The sequence below is a fragment of the Strigops habroptila genome, chromosome 1 (genome assembly GCF_004027225.2).
Source record: "Strigops habroptila isolate Jane chromosome 1, bStrHab1.2.pri, whole genome shotgun sequence".
In the NCBI taxonomy this organism is placed as follows: Eukaryota; Metazoa; Chordata; class Aves; order Psittaciformes; family Psittacidae; genus Strigops; species Strigops habroptila.
Window position 1 is genome coordinate 2,230,449 of NC_044277.2, and position 13,671 is coordinate 2,244,119.

At 44.6% G+C, this 13,671-nt stretch overlaps 1 protein-coding gene across 7 annotated transcripts in view; it reads right to left on the minus strand.

Moving 5' to 3' along the window:
- ADGRB1 (adhesion G protein-coupled receptor B1) overlaps window positions 1-13,671 on the minus strand; it is a 290,268-nt gene that overhangs the window by 33,598 nt on the left and 242,999 nt on the right. For 5 of the 7 annotated variants that reach the window (XM_030496423.1, XM_030496399.1, XM_030496445.2 and 2 more), the window contains 2 exons: window positions 8,752-8,837; window positions 2,929-3,027 (listed from right to left, as the gene is read on the minus strand). In XM_030496423.1, coding sequence (XP_030352283.1) covers window positions 2,929-3,027; window positions 8,752-8,837 — 185 coding nt within the window. The remainder of the gene's footprint in view (window positions 1-2,928; window positions 3,028-8,751; window positions 8,838-13,671) is intronic. The other 2 variants (XM_030496436.1, XM_030496432.2) reach the window with 1 other exon arrangement.

The following is a 13,671-nucleotide window of genomic DNA, read 5'->3' on the forward strand; positions in this document are numbered from 1 at the left end:
GAGCCAGCAAAAAGATTAAATCGCTTAGATGGGAGATCTGACATGAGCTTCTGATGATGTAAGAGGGATGGTGCACGAGAAGGGTCATGAGGAATCCCTAACATTGACTCTTAGGTGGGTTGCCTGAAAGAAGAATGCACTGTGCCAGGGCCTTAGTCTTGGGTCAGTCTCTTCTCTATGGTCAGAACTTCAGAGTCCATATTTGCAATACACTTCCTGGCAGGAATTCCAGCCAGCCAGCCAGCCAGCCAGCCAGCCATCCGCAGTCCCTGATACCAACAGTGGATGTCCTCGTTCGCAACAAGTACAAAGAAAAGGGATGCCCCTGAGATATTTTTTCCCTGCCTTAAATAGAACTTTTCACAGGTAGCAAAGACAAATTAATTATAAGGCAGAATTTCACAGTCTGAGGCTACCCTCCAGGCAGCAATAAAAGGAAGGAAACGTGGGAATAGAGGTCTTCCAATGGCAAAAGATACCTAGCATCATCTCCAGAACTACTTAAAGGGAAGGGTGTTTTTAACCCATAACTATCAAGTCTAGCTAAACCTTAACGTAAACCTTAAAAGATCATATACGTCTAAAGCTTTCCTTTTTATCGTTTTCCAAGTAAAAAACTTGCACAATTTCCAATGCATATTTGTTCATTTCTGTCATGATTACCTCCTGCTCTCCCATCAGTGCTTTATCATGATTTCCCTCAACTACACATCCCCTTTTCTGACACCTTCTCTCTTAAACAAAGATATTACCCCAGAGTTGCTCAAAAACTGCTATGATTTCCAAAAGCCAAGAAGAAAGGACAAAAGAATCTATCTCTTCATGCCATGCTACCCCAGAAACAAGCCTTTGAAACCTGTGGGAGTCAAGCTGTCCAGAGCATGAGCAACCCCAGCAGAAACAAGGCAGGAACATCCCTGCTGTGCTCTCTACCAAACAACTATGGCTAATTCCAGGTCAGAGAGGAGTAAGGAATCCTCGTGGCATCTGATTTACATTACAAGACTTCAAAACTGAATGGCAAAGCTGTTCCAAGGTCTGGGATGAAGGCCAGCAGAATGGTGGCAGTGGCACGAAGCATAATCAGGGCTTTGCCTTATTGACAACCTTATTTACAATAGATTGGGAGGAAGAAAAGCAGAAAGTTCAGCTGCAGAATGAGTAGACGACAAGGGTGGGGGAAGGCTGAGTGAACTAATCCATGTATTACTCAGTGGTCTCTTTGCAAGGACAAGAGCACAGGACACTTCTGGACCAATTACAAAACCAGTACTGGTATTTGTTATCTAAGGTATTCTATCTGTTGGGAAACAAAAGACACATCCTCTTACAAGAGCCCTCCAATGTCTATCAAACCACTTAAATTAGAAAAGCAGGACAAGTAGACCTGGATTTCATATCCCTTCTTTTCTGATTTAAAGATGAATCAGAATAAGAGATTTATGACAAACCAGTGTCAGACAACATGGGAGAAGGATTTGAGATTGTTTTGCTTTTACAATGAATTCACTATGAACAGAAATCCTCTCCTATTTAACACTCTAATCTATTAATTGTAAAGCTTCTACTGGTTTATCATTCCTCTGCCGTTGCAGGAAACTGAAATGAAGTGACCTGCTAGCTCCAGACTTGTGGTACGTGTGTCTGGACCATCGATTTCTCACCATCTCAGCTGGGTACGGTTGCAAAAGGTAAGTAAACAACTTCAATAGCAAAAATAAATGTGATTGTGGTTAGGTTTTGCATCCCATAGAAACTTCTAGCTCTTAATAGAGGTGATTCATGTTCTTTTTTTCTAAGAAGAATTGGTTGTTTTTCAGAATTGTACATTTTTCCCTAAACTCTTTTTGATTTTATGTAAAAGTGCCTCAGTTTGTAGAAATAAAAAAGGAGAAAACCTTGTGTTTTGATTTTCTTTTATACTGAGATTTGGCATTCAGCTGCCTAGTTTTGTTTAGCTTAATTGAAGGTAGGAGTTTTCAGATTGCAAATGTCTAGCTCTGAGACTGTTTCTCTCACATATTTTAGCATCACTTGGAAATGATGTAGATAATAACATTTCCAAAAGGGGAAGAAGAAAGACAAACCTTCCCTCATCTCTCTCCCTCCTACCTTAACCTTTGGGAAAAAGCCAACTATATAAATAGCAACAATTTCTCCAGCAGAACAAAGCTCTGGCATTTTCATCTTTAGTTTGGGGCTTTTTTTACTAAATCCAGAAGCATCTAAGAAGAGATTTAACAGCATTTGACTTCTGTAACTCAGAGCTAGGAAACACTTGGAAGATTTTGATGACTGATTCTAAGTGCTTTTAGTGGTCCAAAAGAGGCAGTCAACACTTATCAAATCAGAACTGCAGCCCTATGAGGAATTAAACTCAACTCCAGCCTTTTATAAGAGCAAAAACCCACCTGGAAGTGATTCACCAACTCACTTAAATCATACTCAACGCTCTGCAGCCTCAGGAGTAAGAAACTCAAGCACACACTTAAGTGTTTGACAAAGCTGAAATTTGAGGCCGCTGTCTACCATCAAAATTAATGGGAACCACATCTTTAAGTCTGTAACTCCAAGAACTAAGTTAAATTGGGGCATTAAACATATACTCAGCTCCCAACAAATGAAGAGTCCCTTTGTCTTCCATGGGCTGCTCACATGCTCAAATCTAGGCATGTCATAAAGCGCTTGTCAGGATCCAGCCCATCAGCTTTTGCTCCAGGGGAGCCCTACACTGCTCATGGCCCACAGAATGAGGTCAGGGAGTGTTGGGGATGTGGGGAGGTGGGCGGGGATATGGGGAGACAAAACAAACGAGGGCTGGTGAGTGCAGGGAAATGAAAGAGGGAAATAAAATAAATCAAAAAAGGAATAAAACAAAAAGAAAGTGGAAAGAAAGAAAGAAAAGAAGTTGAAATTAGAGGAACTAACATGGCGTTACTGGTGGCTGTGGCCGAAACTTCAGCAGAAGAAACTACTCCACACTTGGAACATTTGAGCGTCATGCCGTAAAGGGGCACTGCCATCTGACTGCAATTAAAACCAAAAGACTGAAACAAAACAAAACACTTTGCTTATGAACACAAACGTTGAAAGGAAAGGGAAAGAGAAGCCAAAAGAAATAACGAAAGAAAGGAAGGAAGAAGAAAGGGAACCAACCAACCATACCCAGTTTGGAAAGAGAAATGAAAGACAGGCAGGAATAAAACTCTCTCATCTGTACCACTCCAGATGTAGGGAATGGGAAAAATGTACAATTCAGAGACGTGTTGGTGCCGCTGGAGAGGGTGGAACTGTGTTGGTGAATGTTTGGCCAGATTCAGGGTGTCTCTCTCTGGCACCCATGGAAGAGAAGCCAGTACTGCTCTCCCAGTCTCCACCTCTTTATTTTGCTTTGGTTTTGCATAATTGCTCTTTTTCTTTCTGGCCTTTTTGCTCCGAAACAAAAAAGGTGGCAGGGTTGTACAGTAGAAGGCAAGAAGTAGGGCTGTGGGGACTGTATCTGCTTATCCTCTTCCCTAAAACAATGCAAGGAATAAGACACTGGCCCTTGCGTGCTAATCTTCCCCTTGGTGGGGATACCCAAAGGGTAGCTGACAATACCAGGAGATAGGCCACTCTTTGTTTGCTTAATCGGTGATGAAGGACATGCAAACGACACTGGCTATGTCCTGGAGCTAAGCAAAAGCTTGGGTGTTTTGTAAGACCACTAACTTGCCATAAAGGGAGCCGGACTGGCTGGCTACTTTTGAGATGTTTCTTCTCTCACATCATGTTTTGGAGCTGAAAACATCTTTGGGATGAACCCTGAGGCTTACATCAGTTGTTCCCATTTTTTCTGGATGGGATCAACCACAGAACCATCCCCTTGTGGGTTGCAGGGGTCTGCTAAAAGGCATGTCCTCATAACTCTTAGAAGCTGATGTGTGTGAACCCACCTAACTGACAAGCCAGCTCTTATTCAGAAGCCCAGATGCCACATTAGCTTGGCATTGACCCCGTTTCTTTCCAGAATTTACTAGTTTGTCTGCACAGATAGACATCCACATCAGATCTGGCTTAGAAAATGGGCAGGAGTCTGCAAAACATCCTACAGACCTGCATGAAGTGCCTAATATCAGGCATGAACATCACTGCCACAGGACAGTAGGTCTGTCATTCTTGGGTGATGGCAATGCAACTGGGGAGGGGTGATGTTTGCAGATACCAAACATCAGGGTGGTTTTACAGCCCTACCCTGCCAGGGAGAGAGACTAGGAAACTTGACAGATCGTTTCTTAACTTTTAGGGCTTTGTGTTCAGTCTCACTGCAAAAAGAACACCCCCATGAACACCAACACAGCGTTATCAGTGGCCCGAGGGGCCCACTTTGAAGTGGCTATTGATTGGTCTTTTACAGTGACATAAACCATTACTCCCTTACAGAATAATGGCTAAGGTATCCCACAGAAACTTTCAACCTTCAGACACAGAGAAAATGAGATCCTGTGTCAATAGGTACGTATTTTCCAGGAAAGATGGTGTAAATCCAGTGAGGACACTGGCTGAACCAAAGATAAAGTGGGTCTTGAGAGGCATTAAGTGCACGACCCTTAAAAAAAGACAGCTTATCCCCAGATCTATAAGCCACAAAGAACAGATAAGCAGAGAGACAGAGAGAAGCAGAGATAGGCAGCAAAAAGAAAGCAGATTGACTTGAGGAATTTGATGGAAAACTATACCAGAAAAAACATGAATGACACTGAATCACAAAGAACTGGCCAAAAGACCACTGCAACACACAACTGTAGCTGCTGTTGGGTGTATTTATGCAGAAGGTTGTAAGCAGTAGGCACAGATGTGGATACATTTATACTCTAATTTGTTATTGTTGGGGGCATGAGGTTGTTAATAGATTGAATTTCCATAGCAGGTTTATATTGGTGCCTGTATGCATGAAAGGGAAGCTAATGAAAAAATCACAGTGAATAATGTATTCATTTCATTTAGCTTTTTCTGCTTCCTAAATATCCACAACCAGCTCACAGACTCATCTGGTGTGTTCACTCAAGCCTGGGCTTTGCTACCTTTAGCTCAATAGTGCTTTACACCACTCACGGCCCAAAGAACAGGAGCTGCTTCAAACATGAAACATCCTGAGATGAAGGGCAATCTGAATCTGTTCGTATTTTAATGGAGTTATTATCTTTCCAATTACTTTCTTCTCCATGCACTGACAATTCAGCTCCATTACACCCTGCCAGGACAGTCACACAGAGCATATTTCACACACGGTGTTGGGGCAAACTTTCTCAAGTCCTCTCTATAATCAATGGAGAGATAAAAGAAGTAAAGGTCCTCTAAGGGGCAAGTTGGAACAACTAAACAAGGCTCCTGCCTCTCTCTAGTAGTTATAGAGGAAGTCTATGGAGATTAAACTCAGCAGGATAAAATTAGCCTTTGTGAATATATGCTATAGTCTCATTCTTCTTCCCTGGCTGTGTGAGCACACATATGCTTCTGGAATAAACACTGGCTGAATAGATTTAACATTCATTTTAAAGGCTCCTGCCTCTTACATTAACACATTTGGTATTAGCCTTCCTATCAATAGAGCTCAAACATGGTCAGTGCAGCGGACCCTGAATGGAGACTGTTCTGCTGGGAGACACTTGCTGTGTCCCAGGAAGGGGCTGGAGCAGTTGTGTGCAGTTCTCCAGCTCTCCCTGCAATCACAATTCTCTACAGCCTGGTTTTGTGCTATATCTATAAAGTCGTTGCTGTTAGAAAGTCAACATTTTCTGACATATATGACAAAGGTAATCACAGCAATTTTCTCTGCTAAGTATAGGGCAAAACCTATCGTGTCTCAGATATTATTTCATGGGAACTGTTAACACTGATTTATTTGCGCCGACTGATCTGCTGTACGTGTACTGGGCTCTTCTTAGTGTTCAACAGGTCTTTTTTTCCCCCTTTTGGGGGTTTTTTCCCCCCTTTTTTTTGTTTTTACAACACTGAACCATACTTCTTGCCTCTGCTAAAGGAAACACAACGTTTCTTTATCCCATCTCCTCAGATCCAAACATCATTCTGATTATCTTCAGATCTCCCTTCCAACACGGTTCCCAAGCCCAGGCCAGAAGCGGCTAGCTAGAGGGAAAAGGGCACCAGAACACTCAGAAGTGCTTCCGCACTCTCAGCGGGTGGCACTTCGAAAGGAGAACAAAATCATTGAGCACAGAGAAGGCTTAAAAGTGCTGCACACACACACACGGACACGAAAGGGGGGAAAAAGAGAAAAGAAAGAAAAAAAACAAAGAACATCAGAAAAATTACTTTTTCTTTTGCTTTTGCTTTGTAGGTTTTGTTCTGAAAGTACAACTATGAGTGTGATCAATAACCAGTGGTCTAGATTAAATAAGGTCATGCTGTATGCAGTTTAGATTAGAGAGTGAGAGACTGAGAGGCAGTAACTCGCTGCTCTGCTAATCCAATATACCATTTATTTCAGTGCTGACTTTCAAGCACTGAAAGTGCAATTATCTTGCTACAGACTCTGCCAGCAGCTTGGGTATGTTCTTCAGTTCTCTCTTTGTAAAGAAGGCATCATTCAGAATCAAACACTTTCTTGTTAGCAGCTGCTTTAAGCAATGCACCAAGGTAACTTCTTTGCATGCCTGTTACACCCAGCAGCAAGCAATACCTCTCATCATCCAAACGTGCTTAAGTCTCTTGTTACTATCATGACCATGGCACTGCTCAGGCATTGAGATTCCCCTCTTTGCTTCACCGAGGGACCACACTGCTTGGCCATGTCAACACTGCTCATAAAACATAGACTCAGAATGGTTTGGGTTGGAAAGAACCTGAAGATCTTCCAGTTCCAACGTCTCTGCCAAGGGCAGGGATGCCTCACACTAGACCATGTCACCCAAGACTCCGTCCAACCCGGCCTTGAACACTGCCAGGGATGGGGCAGCCACAGCTTCTCTGGGCACCCTGTGCCAGCGCCTCAGCCTCCTCACAGGGAAGAACTTCTTCCTTATACCCAACTGGAACTTCCCCTGTTTCACTTTAAACCCATTTCCCCTTGCCCTACGGCTACAGTCCCTGATGAAGAGTCCCTCTCTGGCATCCTTGTAGGCCCCCTTCAGATACTGGAAGCTGCTATGAACTTTAACATGCCCTTGTATTTCTCCCCTAGCTGGAGAAGAGCTTGCTTCTACCCTCAGTTTTGCTTCCATCACTCAATTAAAAACCACTTCCACCAGGACTACTCAACAGTGCAATGACAGGATTATTGAACCGTGCCTGTTCTTTCTGCCTCTGCCCCTGAGACCCAGTTTTAGGGCCCGAGGCTTTTGCGGCACCACAGTGGATAAAGCAGCTTATCCTCTCTGTCATGCCTAGAAATGCAGCAAACAAGGAAACAGGTACCCATACTTTCCTCCACCAGCCTCCTCAGGTTTTAGGCTCTGCCTGCAGCTGTGATGCAGAAGCAACAGAACACCTCTTGCTCTCTTTGTCTCTTTGTAAACAACTTCTTCTTCCAACATCAGACACTTTTAAGATTCAGCTGGACAGTGTGCTGGGACATCCAGTCTAGGTCATGATCTGGCAAGAAAGGTTGGACCAGATGATCCTTGAGGTCAATTCTAACCTGGTATTCTAGGATTCTTCCTTCAAGAATACAAATCTCATCCACAGTGATAAATCAAATTCCATCGATGGACAAATAAGAGCACACGACTCTCTAGCAGCAGGTAAGGAGACAGATAAATTCTCTGACTGCAGCAGCAAGCCACGTAAGGCAGTGGAAAATAACACACTAACATCAGCAGCCAGGCTGACCTGTGCTTTCGGTTTGACTCAGTGTCAGCATGCCATTTGGAATAGCTCAGGGGTAAAGTCTGAACAGGCTACAGACTTGTTTCTAGAAACAAAGGTGAAGTGAGGGTCTCATCCTGCTGGAACCAATGACAAAACAGCCAATGTCAACAGTGTTTGGAAGTAACCCAACAGAGAGCCCTGCCTGGTAGCTGCTGCCAGTCGACCCCTGGTGAGACCAGGGTGGTAAGAACTGCGGAGTCAGCTCTTCAGTTTATACTACAAAGAAACCAGGTAATGCAAACCCCAGGCTTCAGGGATGGAGGCTGGGGTGGTGGCTGTGGAATCATAGAATCATAGAAGAGAAGATAAAGAACCTCAGGTGGCGTCAGAATATTTTCTTGCCGAAGAGGTATGTTTACTTTACAGTCCTCCTCTCCACACACTCATCCATCTACTAATCTGCTCACTGCTAGAGCTCTTTCCTTACAAGCATCACACACCTTTGCTGTCTCTCAGGCACGTGCCAGCATTAGACAGGACTTCTCTGTTACACAGCCCACACTTCATGCCACACTCAGCAATGATTAAGTCCCTCTCTGATCTAGCTGCTGTCTCTAGGAGCTAGTGAGAAGAGTCATTTTGCTTTCTTAGAGAGGATTCATCAGCCTGGGCTGAAGCCACCTTAACAAAGAGATGAACTTCTAACCTTCCTCCATAGTAACACAGTGCTGCTTCTTGGAGCTTTTGTCTCTGCTGCAGCGAATGACAAGGCAGAGATTAAACCATGTTGTTTGTTTCTTTCATTCTGTTTAAATCTGCTTTTGCTTTGTGTTTGCATCTCCAATGTCTCTTTGCATTCTTTGCCTGGTTATTGATCACAACCTTGGGTGGGGGTGTCTTTTGTCATTTCATTCTTTACGTAGATGTATTGATAAGGCATACCCTGCCCGTTCCTTCAGTTTCTTATCTGTTATTCCATCTTTGGATACAAGTTTGTTAAAAACCAGAATGCCAATAACCATGTTCACCTGTCGAAAGAGAAACAACACACAATTTTGTTCTCAAGTAGGTCAAACGTAGGAGCACAGAAGGAAAAAACCCAACATTTGGCAACATAAGTCCTTCCCATTTCTCCCTAAGGACACACTTCTGCAGGCCACCTCCCCTTCTGTCCCCTCACTACCCCGTCCCACCTCCCCTGGCCATGCATCAGTGAGTTCAGGAGAGCAGAATGCAGCTGGCAGCAGATTGAAGAGGTCTCCATGAAGCAGGACAAGACTGTAAAGTGCTGAGATTGCTGGAGTTTGAAGCCCAGTGTGTGCTTGAGGTCCAGCAAGGCAAACTCCAGGCACAAGAACAGTTTTGTGCAAGGTAATGCATATAGAAAGTGGCCAATACAGGGGAGAATAGTGGGTTGACACTGGCTACTTTTAAAAGTGCCTTCTGAAGTCTGTGCTACCAAAGCAGCATCATTTAGAGGATGGGGCAGTGCAGCGCAGACAGCTTGTCATAGCTCTTGCTTGGGGAACCAGCACCACTGCTCTGAAATAAGAGGTGGAGGAGCACTGGCGCAAGTAGTACCACCAGTTACTATGGTGGAATGTCTTGGGAGATACTGCAGAGCACATAAATTAGCCATCTAGTCATTGCCAAAAGAAATCAGTGGGCAGGACGACTGCATGCAGTCCTTTGGTCTGCTTTGTTAGGGTGAGAACATTGGACGTCTGTATCAACCAGCTATAAATATTCATGGTGAAATACAGGCTGTACAGAGCTGAGGTCTTGCAAAGCGATCCTAAACTCCTCGCTCTGCCTTTCTCACAGCATTCACTGCTGCCAGCTGCATCTGTTATACAAACCTCATCCAAACCTCAGCAACCTCTGGATGCGAACGCATTGGTGGCAAATGAGCGCGACCCTCTTCATGGAGGCACAGCACTGATGGTGGAAAAAAGTGACACTCTCCTGGTTCTGCTGTCAGTGAAACACGTGGTGTTGGTAGAACGATGTGTGAGAAGTTCTTTTGCATGTAGGGCTTGCTAGGAAATGTTTAAGGCCAGATTCAGAGATGTACAGCATTACATGTTATCTAAGAGCCTTGGTGAGTTTAATAGAGCCTTGAGAGTGGTCCTAGGAGACACCTAGTACAACACTTAGCACAAAGGAAAGGAGATGTCTGCTTGCACAAAGCCTCCATCTAATTGCCTAAATAATCTTAGAATCATAGAATGGTTTGGGTTGGAAAGGACCTAAAGATCATCCAGTTCCAACCCTCTGCCATGTGCAGGGATGCCTCACACTAGACCATGTTACCCAAGGCTCTGTCCAACGTGGCCTTGAACACTGCCAGGGATGGAGCATTTACCACTTCTTTGGGCAACCTCTTCCAGGGTCTCACCACACTCACAGCAAAGAACTTCTTCCTTGTATCTAACCTGAACTTCTCCTGTTTCAGTTTGAACCCATCACTCCTTGTCCTATCGCTACAATCCCTGATGAAGAGTCCCTCTCTAGCATCTGTCCATCTTTGAACACTGGAAGCTGCTCTGAGGTCTCCACACAGTTTCTCTTCTCCAGGCTGAACAGCCCCAATATTCTCAGCCTGTCTTCATATGGGGGGTGCTCCAGCCCCTGATCATCCTTGTGGACTCCTCTGCACTTGCTCCAACAGATCCCCAAGAATGAGCAATCTTTCTGAGTTTGGATTGCTGGTTTCAGCAGGACACGACCCAGCTCACTGGTGTGGAGTCCACAGCTGGGAATAAATGACAGATCTCACAAATAGCTGTTCTTTTCTCTTGCATCAGCTGTTGGGGCAGTGCACTGCTTCCCACAGCTGCGAGTCCCTTTCTAGAGCTCACCATGGGATTGTTTTAGAGGAACAACACTGGCAAGTCAGATGCAGTAACACAGCCAAGGATCAGCAGGACACCAGACCCTGGTTATGTGCTTGGAGAGAGAATGAGCACGATCAGGTCACTGATCTTTCTTCACTGGTGAGTACAAGAGGGACTTTAAGGCGCAGCAAGGCAGTAGGAAAGATGAGGTTGATCGCTCCTGGGGCTGGCCACAACACAGTGTGCATCCTCATTCTTGTATAGCAGGGGAGATGACAAAGTGCAGCTCTGCACTTGTTATAATAAATAAAAGCTGTTTCATCCAGTACATTGATCATCATGATCAACATCCTGTTCTGATCCTGGCTTCTTTTCTTTATAAAGTCAGGTGTATAAACATGGACATGCTTCTATACACAGCCACTTTAATAACATGAAGTATAGCTTTGCTTCCTTGTCTCTGAGATGCTATCTGGAAGCAAAGACCTAAGTCTGAGATTCAGCCCTTGAGATAACCAGTACTTGATGACTGATGACTCTCTGTCTTGACTTCATCATGCCACGAGCCTCCCCCTGCAGTAACCCACTGCCTTCAACCTGCACAGAATTATCACCAGGCTGCTCCACAGGAGCTAGGTGAATAAAACTGCTTTCAACAGCTCTGTATTTAAGGTTGTTAGGACTTTTAAGACAAAAGCTCAAGCCTTTGCAGCCGTTCTGTGTTAGTGAACTGACTGCAAGCTGCAAATATTGCTGAAGCTGCAGGCCAATCGCCTGGTAAAGATATTCTCCAAGCAAAAAGCTTTTTTTCTAGTGTGGAGGATAATAAGGGAGGGTGTGGGGAAAGAAGGTTACTACAGGTAATAGAAAAATCATGGTGATAGGAGAACTGCAGTAGAGAGACACTTAAATGGCTTGGGAGGAGTGAGCACAAGTCTAGTTTGGCCAGGGCTAAGGCAGAGGTAACAAGCCCAGCTGTAGACAAGTCGGCTGTGTGCAAAGTCATTTGCTCATCTATATATCATATTCATAGGAGGTTTGGATGAGAAGGAGCTCAGGCACAGAGTCAAATCCCACCTTGATGGTACAACAGCATCTGTATTGTTTCTGAAGCAAACCTGAGAGCAGCATAGCTGCATATCCCCTGTAGAGCCCTGCAAAAGCCTGACTGTCCTTATGTTGAGCCAGGTGGATTGTCCCTCCATAGCAACCTGAAATGAGGACAAAGTACCTGAAGAACAGAAAGCTGTCCAGTCTTGTGGGCAAAGCATGCTTGAGAACTGTGTGTTCAACTTCTGGCTCTGTTAAAGTCACAGTGTGAATTTGGGCAACTTATTGAGCTTATCTGTTTTCAGGATCTCACTTATAAAAAGGCTTTCAGTGCTTATTCTTCGCCAACTTGGGCAGCATTCGCTTCTCACTTCAACCAGCAATGACTCAGGTAGTCTAAGCTAGGTGTGTAGGCTCTCTCTAGGTACTAAATAGAGCCAAACACCCCCAGAGATGATTCACCACTTCCTAAGATCAACTGTATGAACAATCATTTGCAGGTGGTGACCCCTCTGTTACAATCATCTCCATTTCCAGCTTTGATGGTGAGTGAAAACTCAGATGCCAAATGGAAGCAAGCTCATGTGTCTTTTCTCACACTAAAAATGCTATGAAAGCCAAAGGATTACTTCCCTTATTGTTGGCACAACAAAAGCAATATGGCTTGAGGCAGCAGATTGACTTTTTCTTGTCTGGGGCTACCAAAGCTCCTTCCCTCCTAATCACTGCTGTCTATTGAGCATTCAAGCAGCTGAGCTGAGCTGTTATGTTGTCGGGGCAAAGCACTAGCTCATCTGAAAGCACTAAGCCACTTAATGCTCCTGTCAATTATGCTGGCTATAAAGAAGACCCTGACCCCCATCAGGTGCATTACTGAGGGAAATCCACCTATCACATGCCTGCAGAGGTCTAATGACTGGCTGGCATGAGCATCTGCTTATCACCGCGCTTTGCTACCTGCTATCTGAAGGCTCAACAATGTGTTGCAGCCTTAAGCTAAAGACCCTAACTGATAGAAAGCTTTTCTTTATTATAAGACGAGGAGCAACTGCTGGCTTGTCTCTTTGTCATCATGATGAAACAATGGCATCAAGGTGGTTTGATGCGCAACGACAGTAGTGGGAATAGAGACAGCAAGAGCTTCTGTGCAGTTATTCTGCTGTAAACCTGTGGGGCAGTTAACCCCACAGGCCCTACATGAAAAAAAAGCCTTATCCAAAGAAGAAATTGCAAGTGTCAACAACTCCATTCCTGTGGGACCCTCCAGAGCACTTGAGAAGACATACAGCTTCACCACTGGCTAAAACAAGGCTGGAGAGATACTGAAGACTGTCACTTACATGTGGAGACTCAAATGCGGCATTAAACCCATCTGAAATTGCTGCAGGAGGGATTTCCTAGAGGACCAGCAGTTCTCAAGTTCTTTGAAGCCTCACAGTCAAGGGTTCTCCTGGCCAGTGAGGCTTCAACAGCAGGGAAGATTGATGAAAGGTATGTCATCTCTTGAGAGACACCTTCAACTCAAGCAGTAACTGGCCAAGACTGGCTTTGGTGCTGTGTTGGAGGGAAGTAGAACAGACTCCCACCATGCATGAGCTGGCGGCATGGAATTTAAGAGTGTTCACTTTAACCATGCCATCTCTTTGAAATAGAAGCAAACATGACATTTTTAGGGTCCTTGGCACTGATTTGAAGACCTCCATTTCACCTGCAAAAAGGGATGCTGCTCACATGCAGCTTCTGGGACAGACAGGAATAAATGCTGGCTGTGGAGGCACAGTCTGGTCTGAAAGCAGCCAGCAACAGCAGTTTCTGAAGGAGCCAGTGTCAGCATTTTCCACCATCACCCTGCATTTCCATCCAGATAGGGCAAAACCAAGGTAAAGCATTAATCAGATGTCAAGGGGACTTCAGAGAGGACAGAGGTGGGAGGATGAGAGCTGATGTGTATTGTATTTCAAATCAAACCCATTCC